The sequence below is a fragment of the Echeneis naucrates genome, chromosome 16 (genome assembly GCF_900963305.1).
Source record: "Echeneis naucrates chromosome 16, fEcheNa1.1, whole genome shotgun sequence".
NCBI classification, from domain to species: Eukaryota; Metazoa; Chordata; class Actinopteri; order Carangiformes; family Echeneidae; genus Echeneis; species Echeneis naucrates.
This window is the reverse complement of record NC_042526.1, coordinates 723856-737856: the sequence shown is the minus strand read 5'-3', so window position 1 is coordinate 737856 and position 14001 is coordinate 723856. Positions and strand designations below refer to the sequence as shown.

At 44.1% G+C, this 14001-nt stretch overlaps 1 protein-coding gene across 1 annotated transcript; it reads left to right on the top strand.

Annotated features, from left to right (window-relative positions):
• The first annotated feature begins 131 nt into the window (after positions 1 to 131).
• On the top strand, positions 132 to 13182 carry tdrd12 (tudor domain containing 12). Its single transcript, XM_029522345.1, has 35 exons — positions 132 to 155; positions 612 to 776; positions 887 to 1023; positions 1206 to 1325; positions 1496 to 1551; positions 1677 to 1762; positions 1914 to 2091; positions 2178 to 2242; positions 2320 to 2426; positions 2530 to 2595; positions 2950 to 3001; positions 3441 to 3526; positions 3621 to 3656; positions 3889 to 3960; positions 4070 to 4130; positions 4506 to 4613; positions 5563 to 5748; positions 5949 to 6102; positions 6199 to 6326; positions 6790 to 6981; positions 7189 to 7317; positions 7523 to 7640; positions 7726 to 7865; positions 7971 to 8188; positions 8274 to 8355; positions 8698 to 8879; positions 8962 to 9169; positions 9345 to 9437; positions 9514 to 9944; positions 10159 to 10211; positions 10324 to 10387; positions 10472 to 10585; positions 11143 to 11296; positions 11518 to 11578; positions 11665 to 13182. The coding sequence occupies exons 1-35, from the start codon at positions 132 to 134 to the stop codon at positions 11748 to 11750; spliced, it is 4212 nt and encodes a 1403-aa protein (XP_029378205.1). The 3' UTR covers positions 11751 to 13182.
• Positions 13183 to 14001: the final 819 nt, after the last annotated feature.

Here is a 14001-nt window from a genome sequence, read left to right as displayed (position 1 = left end):
CGGCAAATCGGCTCAACGGGAAAATTGTAACTTGTGCTTTTCAAAGAAAACTCGAAAAAGTTGTGTTTTCTTACAGGAGCAGTTGTTTGTGTCATTGCGACGACGTGGTTGTGATTTGGCTGACTCTGACGATGCTGAAAATATCAGTTGTGAAGGTAAGTGTGCTCTTTGTGTGTTAGCATTAGCAGACCTTCATTGATGCTAACGCGCCATCCACGGCCGTTAGCCATCATCCGGCTAGGTCCGTTTTGTGTGTTTTAATAGTCCACTTTAATAACTTCTGACATTAACGATAGAAGTAGTCGTTTAATTTAAGTGAATGAACCAGTGAGAGGGAGAAATCCAAATTTAAGCACTACCGGAAAATAATAGTTTTTATTTATTTAAAAAAAAAAAAAAAAAAAAGATGACAGTGGGTTTGTTATTCTGCTGTCAAAGAATTAAATTCAGCTGAAGAAGTATAATTTTCATGAGTTACTTCAGGGATCACACTTTGAGGTCTGGATCTGGTCAAACATGGAGGAGAAATGTTCATGTCTTTGCACCGTCACAAGCAAAATAAAGTACTTCAGCTGTCCATCTTGGATTATAAGAGCCTGTGGCCTCTGCAGGTTGAAAACCCGTCCTGCCTCTGGGGTCGGGTCTTCTTGGGTCCAGGTTGCACACCGGAGAAGACCGAAGAGTACGACAATCTGAAGAAGCAGATGAATCTTTTCTACTGCGATGTTACTCAGGACCAGAGCAAGCTGAAGCCCACATCCGTAGAGGAAGGACAGGTAATTCACACCTGCCGTTTGTCTTCACTCGTATTCTCCCAGGCTCTGGTCAGCCGTCTTTTTTGGACAGGAGGTGTATTGCACATGTGTGTGACCGTATTGTGTCTCAGGTGTGTGTGGTGTACTGGTCGGTGATGAAATCATGGTGTCGGGCGGTGGTGGAGTTTGTCATCAAGGACTCAGAGTCACCTAAAGCTTGTTGCCACCTGGTCGACCATGCAGAGCGACTTGTCGTCCCCTTCGACCAGTGAGACTTCTTTTAACAGTCATTTTATTAGATTGTATTTAACATCTGAAGGAAGGAAAACTGTGATGATTAAGGTGTTGCATGTATGTGATGCAGTGACATTTTCTCCTCTGGGACAAATGTCTTTTGGCTTTGTGTTGTTTGCTTGATATTTAACATTTTTGTTTTCATCTGTGTTTGAGGATCCGAATAGCTGTACAAAACTTCCTCCAGTTGCCTTTTGCAGCGAGGAAGTTCCACCTGGCAGGAATCAAACCAACAACCCTGCGAGTGCCTATTTGCGAGGGGAAGGCAGAGCTTATGTAAGACTTCTCATCACTGATAGACTATTAAACCTCAGCACACTCTTTAGGAATTTTAGAATCTTTAATCAAAAATCTGAGGCTGTTCAAATGTTCTTAAGCACACACATCCTTCCATTTCTGTTTCTCCTTATGCCATTTTGTGTCTGTACCTGTTTTTTCCTCTGCAGTCCTTCCAAACATTGGGACAGTTCGGCTACATTCTACCTGCACAACCTGCTGCAAGGTGAGCAGCATGACAGATGGGTAGAAAACAGTTAATTTTTTGGGTTTTTCTTTTTTTTTTTTATTCTTAGTCTTGACTCATTTTTAAAACTTTTTTAAAAAAAAATTTCTTTTTATTTTATTAAGTATCAACACAGGCGGAGGCTGTGTTACTTGAATCTGAGTCACATTCCACCTCCATCGAGCTCTACCTAACTGTCAGGAACCTCAAGGTGAAAATACACCCTCTCAACGTGGGACACACTAAGTCACGTTGGTTCAGAAAAGTAGCTTTGTATGCATTAAATGTTTGCTTGGCAGAGCTTGTGTTTTTACGCCCAGAAATAAAAATCACCTCATCTCCAATGATTGCTTTGTTTTCAGATCTGTGTAAATGACGACCTGGTGGCCAAGAAGTTTGCATATTACAGCGTGAGGTCAGATGACAACAGTTGGATGGATGAAGTGAATCGTTCCCCTGTCATGCTGTCCTCGAGTGTCTTAACCCAGACCGTGCCCTCGGTCTCAAATAAGCCACCGGCACAAACTCACCCACCTCCAGGTAAACACACTGTTGAAACTGACTGCTTAGACTGAATCTGTTTTTCAGTGGCATTAATGCTCAGTCCAGCTTTGTTCAACCCTCAGGGATATCACAAGGTGTGGTTGCAGGAGGTGCAGGTGATTGGCTGATGGGGCCTTCTACACCTCAGGTCAGCAGCTCTGCTCACTGTGTTAACATCTACAGTGCATCCATACATCCTGACCTCTGACCTCTTGGTTGTTTCAGAGCCTACATCATGAGCTGAGGGCTGGTGAAGGAGACATCAGGTCCAACGTCAAAGAACTGTCTCCAGGCAGTCAATCAAGGAATGGCTCTGACTCTGCTGCAGAGAGGTGAGCTCATATTTTATTCACAGACACAGGTGAGGATGAGTAAATTCTCCAAGTATGAGGTTTAATGTGTATATCCACGTAATTAGCTCCCATGTTGTTTCAGCGACTTCTCAGGTGACGCTGACTCCTCATTGGCTGCAGCTCTAACCAAGAACCTCAGTCTGTTCAAGTGAGCTGATCTTACACACAAAACCTTTCATCTGACAAGATGCAACCAAGAACACATTAGATTAGATCAACAATACTGTCATTGTATGTGTCAAGTGTACAGGCAAGGAAATGCAGTTGGCATCTAACCAGAAGTGCAAGTCAGATTAAATTACATTCACGACCTCGTGTGAGCCTGCTGTAGCAGAATCAGAGCAGTGCAGTTCTGGAGGAAAAATCCAGCCAGGAGTAGAAAAAATACCGTTGTATTGGTTTTGTTTTTCCTCGGGTTGTTCACGCACTGCCCTACTGGTCAAGAAATGGATGCTCTATTTTATGGAAATGCTTGATGCTGACAGAGCGCACACTCCTGCAGGTTCCTGAATTTTCTCAATCCTGCCAGCAGCTACCAGAAGGCGGCTCATAGTGTGAGTAAATTATTGTTCTCCTTTTCTGGATACCTGTAGGCTTTGCCCAGTTTTCTTCTGTCACATTTTTTTTCCCCATATCATTGTCATGTTGTGTTAAAAGATGGTATATGTGGGAAAAACTGAAAAAAGACACGAATGAATAGATGGTGAGCAGCAGAAAGAGTTAAAAGAAGACAGGCGGTAAATCGACCAGTGATCTTTCTTCTGTCTTAAAAAGACAACTAAACTTCTGCTTTTGGTGCAGTCCTGAATGTTTGATTGTTATCATTAAAGCCAAAAGTTCTCGAAGAAGACATCATTATCCTTGTTATGGGGTCAGATATGGATCACCAACATTGTACAATCTTTTAAGTGAGCCATGAGTTGGAAAAAGTTTGGGAACAACTAAGAAGGATCTGTTAATGTATAGCTGTAACCCTGAGACTTGGTTTTTCAGCATGAAGAGCTGAAGGAGATGACCGCTGCCTCCAGCACCTACACAGGACAGGAAGTGTACGCTGCCAACAGTCCCTCCAAAACTCAGTAACACGCTGCACATTTTTATTTTTTAAACTAAACAGAATTTGACATAAAATTCTTACACACGTTTGTCTTATCGATTGTCCCCTTTACACAGTGAGCCTGTAACTCCAGAGGAAGTTGTGGACACCAGGTAAGGAAGTGTCCATACCGTCTATACTACAGACCATATGGCTGACAGTCTGAGACTCATCAGTTCATTTAACACAGGAAAACTCCTGTCAGTAGCAGTGATCTTTAGATTCTTAAACAGATTTTATTTTGAGTTGTGGACGAAGTGGAGCTGCAGTTTTTGACCACAGGCAGGTAGAATGTCTTGCAGATGACGGTACAGTATAAATCTGCCGCCGAATTTTTTCCTGCAGTACATCAGTGGATCCAGAGCCAGCTGGGACACAGGAGACACTGATGAGTGGAGAGGACAGGCTCTGTTCACGGTGAGCAGACATCAGTTTCCTGTAAACTACAGCAACAAATACCTGACGGTTTAATAGGACCTGAGATCATTCAGTCTTCTTTGTTTTGATTCCTACGGTTGTATCACAGGTTTTTGGAGTGGCTGAACCCGGGGATTCTGAACCTTGATTCAGATGCTGGTGATGACACGGTAGGTTTTTTACTTTACCCTGAACTTCCGATACGGGTTGCTGCTCAGCTCTATGGTTTCTGTTGTGGTGGCACTTAAAAAAAAAAAACAAAACAAACAACTGGATTGAGAGAATCCATCAACCTCAAGGAATTTGTTTGCTTCCTGTGAATAAGAGTCATGAAAAATAATTTACATTTTGTTGGTGTGAAATTTTATTTAAGTTGGATTTACCTCAAGGTTCCACAAGATATATTAAAAAGTATTTATTGTGTAGTTATTTCAGTCAGTGTGGCTCAGTGTCATGTGGCACTAGAAGGATCTGCAGCAGGTGAACACAGGTCTTTATGGAGCTGATACCATTTTTACCATCTAATGTGTCCTAATGGTCCGCAGAATGTTCCCAGTGATCCCAGCAGGACTGGAATTCTGCTGCACTCTGCCCTCCCAGTTGAGCCCTGGAGCAGCCTGGAGGACGCCCCCATCAGCAATGCTCTCCGTTTGGTAAACACCAGTGTGTTCTGAGATTTGACTTTAAGGGTTCTTGTGATGTGAAGCATGCAATAGATTAAATTCTTCCTAAAAAGTGTTTTAGGTTCCAGTTTTGACTTGTGTTTTTTTTTTTCCTGCTATTGTTTGACCCATCTTGGGTTGGACCGTTTGTGTGTAAATCCAGTACCAAGTTACTGTGAGGTTGGTGTTCACATGTTCTGGAGAAAATTAACTCTATAGTGTAATATTCCTTTACTTCAGGAGGAGTTCATGGATTTTAGAGAGAAGGAAAATAAAACAGTTAAAATTGACCTAGTTAGGTGCAATCTCATTAATGTGATAAAGTATATCAGTAGTCTTACACTGTGAACTTTGATTGATACTTCATGCTAGTTTTCAGCAGGATAGTGGTTCATATTTTTGATGAAACTGTTGAATAACCAGAATTAGTTTGAACTGTTGAATGTGAGACGCTGTTATTTCAGGTTACACCACAATTAAAACAGCTGCTGCATCTGAGTGTCAGTGGCAACGTTTGGCCTTTTTTCCATCATCCTGATCTGCTCTGATGCTGCAGTGGTCACAGAGGAGCAGCTCACTGCTCCTGACACACACTACACCCTACAACGATCCATGTTCAGTTTGTATCAGCAGCAACAATCTTTTCATAAATAAAGCAGAGTAGTTTTTGTTGCTTCGGACTAACAGTGTCAATGTCAGCCACCAGGCAGTGCTAAAGAACTGTACTCAGTAAGAACCATGTTGGAACTAATCACACTTTGTTCAAGACACTGGTGGCTGTTAACACACCAACCACAGCAGCAGAACAGACGTCCAGGCAGCAGTGACCAAAGACAGACGTTAGATTTAAATCCATCTGGGATCTGCTACAAATGTCCCTGATAGAAAAGCTGATGGTTACAGAATCAGACTCTCACAGCATCCAATGATCTGTCTGCAGGTGCTGCGGAGCAGGCAGTACGGCGCTCTGACTCCAGCCGACCGGTACAGCTGGCCGGCTGTGACTCGGGGATGTAACACCCTTTTCATAGCCCACAACGCTGACCAGCCGCTCAGCTACCTCACCCCGCTCCTCACCCACATTCAGTTAAACTCCATCTTCTGCTCCCACACCTCCAGCTCGGGGGTGAGTACCAGCAAAAGGAATAAAAGAGGCCGATACTGAATTCTGGTTTTCTGAAGATGATGTTCTGACGTTTGGACCTGTACTCTGTTGGAATCAAATCAAATCAGATTTATTTGTATAGCACCAAATCATAACAAAGTTACATCAACGCACTTTACATATAGAGCAGGTCTAGACCAAACTCTTTATAAATAATCCAGCCCATAGCAGTGCTGCTGTGTGCCGGCTGGGAGAGAGTCCAGCTGGTGTCTGACCTACTGGAGGAGAGCAAGATCGCCCGCAACCTCCACCCAGTCAGTGTGCTGTTGGGGGCTGGGAACGACCAGGCCAAGACCTTCAGGATCCCTAAAAACTGTGAGCACCGTCTCTGTCCTCTCAGCCTGATGGGCAGCTAATAAGTTCACAATTGCGAAGTTATAGTGGAAAGTGTGTTTTGTGTGTTTCAAACAGGCCTGTTGTTGATGACCACCCCCTTCAGTCTGGTCCGGCTGCTGTCCTGTCACTGCTTCATGTTCCTCCGTCTGTATCACCTGGTGCTGGACGGAGCCGATCAGCTCTTCACTCTCGCTCCAGAGCAGGTGAGGTGAGGGAGTACACTGACTGTGATAAGACCATCAACAGATTCTTTTCTGCAGTAAGACTGCCCACACGCTTCATTTTCCAAGCTGCTCTCAGCTTCAGAATATAGAATATATTGACCAGCACATTATCTCCTCTTCACTGTTTTCACAGACAATGATTAACTTGATTTGTTGGTCCTGATGACAGTTGTTTTGTCTTCTACTCTTCTGTTGACGACTTGCTGTGACAGACATCATAGCTTTCCTCTCATATCAGAATCACACATACTGAGTCGCTGTTGGAGCTCTCTCTCCCTGACTCATCTAATACTGTTCGGACAGACTTCCTTAACAAACTTGCAAGTGTTCCAGAAAGTGGTGGCTGTAAATTTTCTTCTTCATCAAATGTTTAGTTTGGTGCATGCAGCTGAGACAGTGAAGAAGAAGCATGCACTCAGTCTCAACAGCCATCTTCTTTCAGATGGTGACCATCTTGCAGCATTTCCAGAAGGTCACGTCCCGTGAAGAGAACGCCTCCTGCCCTCAGCAGCTTGTCGCTGTGGCGAAGAAATGGACCAATCACATGGAGGGTTTGTTGACCAATCACATGCCGTACCCTTCTATTATCATGACTGTCCCTGAGGAAGCTGCTCTCTACGGTAACGTTCAGCAGGTCAGTGATTCCACCGCTTACGTCCGCTTATGTATGATGAACTATAGAATTATAATTAGATGAGAAATCAGCATCAGTGTTTATTACGTAAACATTTAAACATATTCTGATTTTAATTTCTATCAGAGAAACTAAATAATTCATATAGTATAGGGCTTTTTAATTTTCTGCACTGACTGCAAAAACACGAATGGTTTCTTCCTGCAGATCATCCTCATGACTTTAGAGAGCAGTAAAATCTCAGAGCTGCTCAGCGTGTTGGATTTCAACCCAGTCGTCGGCCAAAAGACTCTGATCATCACCAACTCTGCACAGGAAGTTGAAGATGTGTTCAAGGTAAAAAAAAAAAAAAAAACTTCAGTTAAACATCCTGCTTTAAATCTCTTCACCTGTGATAAGGTTTAGTCTTCTGGATGTGCAGAATGGCATAATACCAGATAAAGTCAGGAATGACTGTCCCTTCTTGATATCCTCTATCAGTACCGCTCCACATCCACCTGCATCATCTAACATCAGAGTGTAATGATGTTTTCATCTTCAGGCCGTCAGCAGCAGATCAGCGTTCTGCCTTATGGCCCACGAGGGTTTGACGCACCAGTTTGACCACGTCAGCCAGCAGTGGAGAAAAGAAATCGGCCCTGGAACTCACATTCTTCTGGGTAAACCGAGTGTGTTTCTGGTTCATTGAGATTCTTCCCTGAAAGCTGACAGCTGTGGTTGTGTTGTCTGACCTCCCACGTGTAGGGATCACCAGTGAGTGTCTGCAGTGTTTTGACATCAGAGATGCTACATGTGTTGTCCACTACAGCTTCCCCACTTCTCCCAAACAGTTTGGCAGCCGGCTCTTCTGTATGGCCAATAACTTCAGAAACCTCACAGAACGAGTAAGAACAAATCTAACCCTAACCCTAACCCTAACCCTCATCGTCCTCTCCCGTTTAGCTTTAATGCTGCTCTGGATGACATGTTTCTGTGCTTTCTCGTCCCAGAACCAAACAGACAGCTGCCTTCCTGTCATCCGCTCGGTGCTGCTGATCTCAGAGAGGAACTCCCGTCATGTCCTCGGGGTTCTGCGTTACCTGCGACGGACCGACGCCCTGCTGCCCCCTGAACTCCTGTCCTTCGCCCGGGGCATCCAGGACGCCCAAGAGGACCAGAAGACCAGCCAGCCTTTCTGCAGCTACCTGAAGAGCTTTGGAGTCTGCAGGTGTGACACGTTGTTGTCATTACAAACAGCAGACTTTGTGACAGAGATGTCACAAAATAATGTGATTCTGGTTTCTCCTGTGCAGAGACAGCAGCGTTTGTCCAGACCGACACAAGTTCATTTCCCACCTAGATCAGTCTGAACTTCCTGCGTCTGGAATCATAGAGGTGAGGATGTTCACGTCTGTGAGTTGGCTGTTGATAAATAATCCAGAGATTTGTGTTTATCCAGTAATTCCAGTGTTGTTTCTAAATCTCATTATTTTATTTCAGATAAATGGTCTTCTGTATCAGACGTTAAACTGATACAAGAAATTTTATAGACATCTGGATGATAACATGTTTTAATGTGAAAACTCAAATACCCCACCAATCCAAAATCTGCCACTGCAGTCATGGGACCTGGTCTGGATGCTGATTATAGACAAAAGCCAGAAGTTAGAGCGTCTTAGTAAGTTGTTTTTTTTGAGCGGTGGAAAACTGGCTACAGTTTCATGTGTTGTTCCACAGGCGGTTCCTCTCTACATCAAGACGGCCTCGGTCTTCTACGGTCGTATCATCAGGAGAGATGACAGCAGTTATGATGACTTAATGTCTGAGATGGCTTCTTACTACGCCGAGAAGAAGCCGGGCCCCAAAGAGGTGTTGGAGGGAGGCCTGTACACCGTGCAGGAGGACAGCGCCTTCCACAGGTCTGACGTGTTCTGAGCCTGATTCCACAGCTCAGGTTCACTTTCAGTGCTTATTTCCTTTCAAATGTGTCCTCTTTGTCAGGGTGAAAGTCCTCTCCGTGCCCATCAGAGACGGCTGCCTGTTCTTCAAGGTCTTTGTTCGGTTTATTGACGTTGGAAAGGAGGAGGAGGTGAAATCCCATCAGATCCTTCAGCTGCCGGAGCAGTTTCACTCTCTGCCCGGCCAGGCCGTGGAGATCATCGTCTGCCAGGTCAAACCAGTGGATGCTGAGATCGACTGGCACCCGAAGGTGCTCATCTCCTCACTCACCCAGCTCTGCAGGCTTACACCAAATTATATCCAGACAGCAAAGTCATTAGTTCAGTTTTATTTCTCCAGCAAAAATGGTTCTGTTAGATCTTAACCTTTAAGAGTCCTCCTCTGTAAAGTGGCCGTCACACGGTTGAATACAGTTTCTGCTGCAGGTCACCAGAGCCGTCACCCAGAAGATCCGAGGTCTGCAGCACCGGGCCAGAGCTGTTCTCAGTCTAGGGAACACTGTGTTTGTCGATCCCATGGTAAGGCTCATACAGGTACTGGGTTTTTGTTCAAATTAGTATTCTGCGTTCTTAAATGTTTTAAATGTGCTTGCAGGTCCGTATGACTCAGATGCCGGGTATGAAAACTGTCATCAACGAATACAGCGTCCAGTCTGAGATCCTGAGCACCGGGATGGGAGCCAGCAACCCGGAGCACCTGGACCTGCTGAGGGCCCTGTGTCAGGAACGGGAGGCTGACGCTGGGCAGGATGGAGGCGGCAGCTCTGAGTGGGTCAGGTCAGGGCGGAACACCGGCCTGAAGCAGCCTGTCGTCGTCTGCAGGTCGGAGGCTCATTCTGTGTCTCTGGATGTCGTGATCAAAGCTGAGCTAGAAGGTCAACCTGAAGCTTCCAAAGCAGCTGAGGTCAGAAAGCTCGCTGGTCCTCCTCCGCTCAAATCATTAAGTCCAGACTCCTCACTGAACCGGTCCCTGGTCCCGGTCCGTGATCCAGATGAGCAGAGAAACAACCACTGCACTGATGGGAGGTCAGCAGAACACATCCCAGGGTTAGAGATTTGGTCTCATCAGGAAATTTAAAGAGTGTACAAGGTCCATGTTATTCCCCTCCAGACAGCTGCTTGTTTTATGTTCAAGAGTAAATGAATTCAAAAAGTCTCACTGAGGACTGAGAGCACATCACACAGACAAACACATGTCTGACTTCAATCTGTGGATTTGATTTATTTATTTTTTTAACAGGATCAGAGGTGGAGAACTTCACCTCTCTGATGGACTCCCCTCCTGTGACTGTGGTAAAAAATAAAAAAAAGAAGTTTTAACATAATGTCTAAACTGATATTCACTCCCGGCTGTCGTCTGGAGAGATGCCTGTAGAACATGTTGTGAATAAAGGTTTGTCTGCAGGAGATGATGAGAGCAGCAGCACTCAGGTCGACGTTGGCATTAATCACCATGACTCCACAAAAAGGTGCATCTTTTCACCACATCTGTTCTTAAAAATGCTTCTTTTGAAACTCTGGAGCTTCAGCCATAACTGATGACTCTGTTTCAGTTTCCATCCTCAGGTGCGCTGGTATCAGACGTCCGACTCTGTGACTGTGACGGTGAAGCTGATAAACCCAGAGGGTCAGCGCTGTGACTTCTTCCCCAGCAGAGTCGTCTACAGGTCTGTCAGGAAACATTTGACCCTCACCCTCTGTTCATCAGTGGGAGTGGGGACATGTTTGGTACGGCCGAACCTGTTTGTGTTTGTTATGGCTCCTTTCAGTGACTCATTGAATACTATAGAAGCTTCTGTGATAACTGTCCTTCACTGAAGCTTCTGAATTACACTAGTTTGTAATTAACAGTTTAGAAATGTATTTGTATCGTCATCGTTATTGGTAGATTTCATCATATCATCTTGTTCTGGGACACTTTGTCCAAATCTAAAGCTGATGAGAACGGCCGTCAGTCTGCAGAGCTAAATGAGGCTGAACCTCTGTGATCCAGATAGATTTATAGTTTTTATATTCATTTTCTATCATGAACGTTAATTAACTGACAACAAATGGAGTCAGTTTCATAACAAAGTAAAAACAACCAGAAGATGAGTTAAAATTCAACATCGACGCTGAAGCTGCTTTTCCTCCTCAAAGAAAACAGTAAACTCACCTACAGAGCTTTACAGGGAGGAGACCTGCTGTGACTGAACAGGTGAACTCTCTGTTGGTTTGTGTTCAGCGGCAGAGTCGGCGGCCGTTTCTACAGAGCTGACCTGGAGCTTCGGGCCAGCGTCGACACAGACCGCTGCTGCTGGGAGGTGAAGTCCAACGAGCCGGTCCTCAAACTGGTCAAACAGCAGCAGGGATACTGGGACAAACTGACACTGAACAAGGTACCGCCTACTGTCAGAAAGAGAGTTTGTCCTTCAGCACAAAGACACTCGGTCGTTCTGTGTGTTTGTATTTATGGACACAGAAGAACGTCCTAAAACACGTTTCTGACCAACGTGTGCTAAAGTCAGAGATGGACTCCATCATCATCACTAAAATGATGTGAATGAACGTTTTGGGCTCAGAATTTTCCTCCTTACATGTTCAAATTGTGTTTCTACAGAATATTTTTGTGAGTTACAACCTGGAGCACTTTGAGGAAGATGAGGACACGACATCACACGGTGAGCAGCAGCTTCATTCGCTGTGTGACACCTGCTGTCCAGCTACACTGAGCCGGTGTGTGTCCTGTTTGTGTTGTTCTGTTCAGGTCAGTGGTTCGTGGAGAGAACGGGGGAGGATCACTGGGAGGACTACAGTTATGTGAACTGTGAGAGCGACACTGACAGTGACTGAGGATAAATCCATCTTAATGTCTTAACCCCCAGATTCAGATCAGCTCCAGTAGAAATATAAGGAAGGTGGAGCTGACCTGCTCTGTTCTGTCCTGATTGGGTGATTCATAGACAGAAGGGACATTTTCCCATAGACTTCAATGCTATCTGGCTGCCTTCCCCCCCGTCAGCAGACTGGATGAAGGTTTCAGGTCTGAACTTATGGCTTCTTTTTGATTGGCTCAGTCGGTCACATGACTTCAGGTCAGGAAGCTTCAGTCCTTCAGAGGAAGACGAGGGCGAAAGTTAAACTGAAGGAAGGTCATGTGACTCAAGACTGATGATGTCATAAGAACTTTAATTTGAACGTTTCGGTGAAAAACTGAAGTTGGCTGATGAAGCTGAAGAGTTTTTCATAGTTTAGTTTTGGCGGTAAAGTTAGCGGAGCCTGGTGGAGGCCTGCTGCTCTGATCTGAGGTCGTCCTGCTTTTTATGGGATGTTTAAACTCCAACAGGTTCATTCATTCATTCATGTTTCTGTTTCCTACTCTGAAGTTGTTTCACTTCTGTTTCTTCCTCTTTCCTGTCTCTAAACAATCTGTTTAAATGAAGAACACACTGGAGTTGTGTTTGTGTAGCGCACAACTCAGAAACCGGTGTGTTTCCCCCTCGACTGTCAGCTGTTACAGGATCAGAAATCAACATCCGGCCAAGAGACAGATTCTTTTATTAGATTTTCATTCACAGAATACAAACATGAGAAAAAACATTATTGATCATCAGACAATCAGCATTTTTCATTTCGAATAAAGATCCATTCAAAAATCATTTCTAACACAAAGAAGAATAAAGTCAGCTGTTGTTGATTCTCTCAAAGATAAAGTCTCATTTCATTTGTCTTTAAACTTTGAGGGTTCTTCACTTCGCTCATCGTGTTCTGGTGGTTGATTAATAATCCATCATTACATCTAGATTAGATTTTCATTTTCAAACAACATTAATCAAAGACTGTCTCTTTAAATCATCCAACTACACCCTGATGATCAGATTGGGTTTTGTTTTTGGGCTCTGGACTTCACGTCCTACTGACCTTCACTCAGATTCAGGTTGGCCAACCATTGAGTCAAATTGTCGTCCTCAGCAAAAGGCCGAATGTCCGCTATGTCTCTGAGCCGAATGATCCTGTGAGTTTGACCATCAAGATCATCAACAGGATCAGACAGCAGGATGATTTTCTTTTGGTCAGTGTCAAAGAGAACAGTCTCCTTTTCAAACACTTTATCTTTAAATTTATCTTCTTCTCTCAGAGCTTTTTCCACCGTTTGACCTCTTTGTGCTTCAACAGTTATTTTTGAAAGTAATTTATTTAGAGAGCTGGGTTTCATGATAAAATGTATGCCACTCCCTCCGGCTGTCAGCACATGAAACCTCACAGTCCCAGCCTTCGCTTTCTGGGAAGAAAATGACATCTCATTTAATTCACTTAATTAAAAAGAGAGACAGATTTCATTCATTACCATTAATGCAAAATGTTTCATTATTTTCCTTCATAATACAGAAAGTGAGATTAACAGACTGATCCCAGATGAGATAAGAAGGTTAAACTGTAAAAACATTCAGAGGAAACTACTTCAGTTAAACTTCAGTTAAACTTCTGTACCTCCTCAGTTTTGACTGTTGGTCCATCGTTTTTAGCTCCACTTGCCATTTTTACTGTGAAGTTTCCTGCAGGAAAGAAAACCTGAAGAGAAACAAACATTTACTGTGATTCATTCAGTTTTCCTGACATGAACTCTGTAATGACTCTGGACCGTCTAGAAAACTGGACGTGGACGTCGTGACGTCAGCCGTCAGTTTGAGTTTTATCTCGTCCACAAACGATCAATTAAACAATCTGCTGTTAGATTAAAACAGTGAAGGTATAAAATACAATCGAATAAGGTCCACTTCTCCTGATAAGAGGTTTCTGAGGTCTACAGTTATTAAAGCTCCTGTAAAAAAATTCAGATTGAAAAATGAAGCTGAGATAGTTTCCATCTGAACAACTTACCAAACCTTCAGGTTGTTTGCAGTTCGATGCCGAAGCTTCAGGGTTTGTTCTGTCTGTCTGAGTCCGTCCAGTTTTATAGACCAGCCTCTCTCCGCCTTCAGTCATGTGACCGTCATCAGAACATTTGATCTGTGTGATGACTGTGATTGGTCACTGATCCAGAGACCGGGCTGACTGGTCAGACATGACAGAGGGATTATCAATGATGAGGGAATGGTGGACT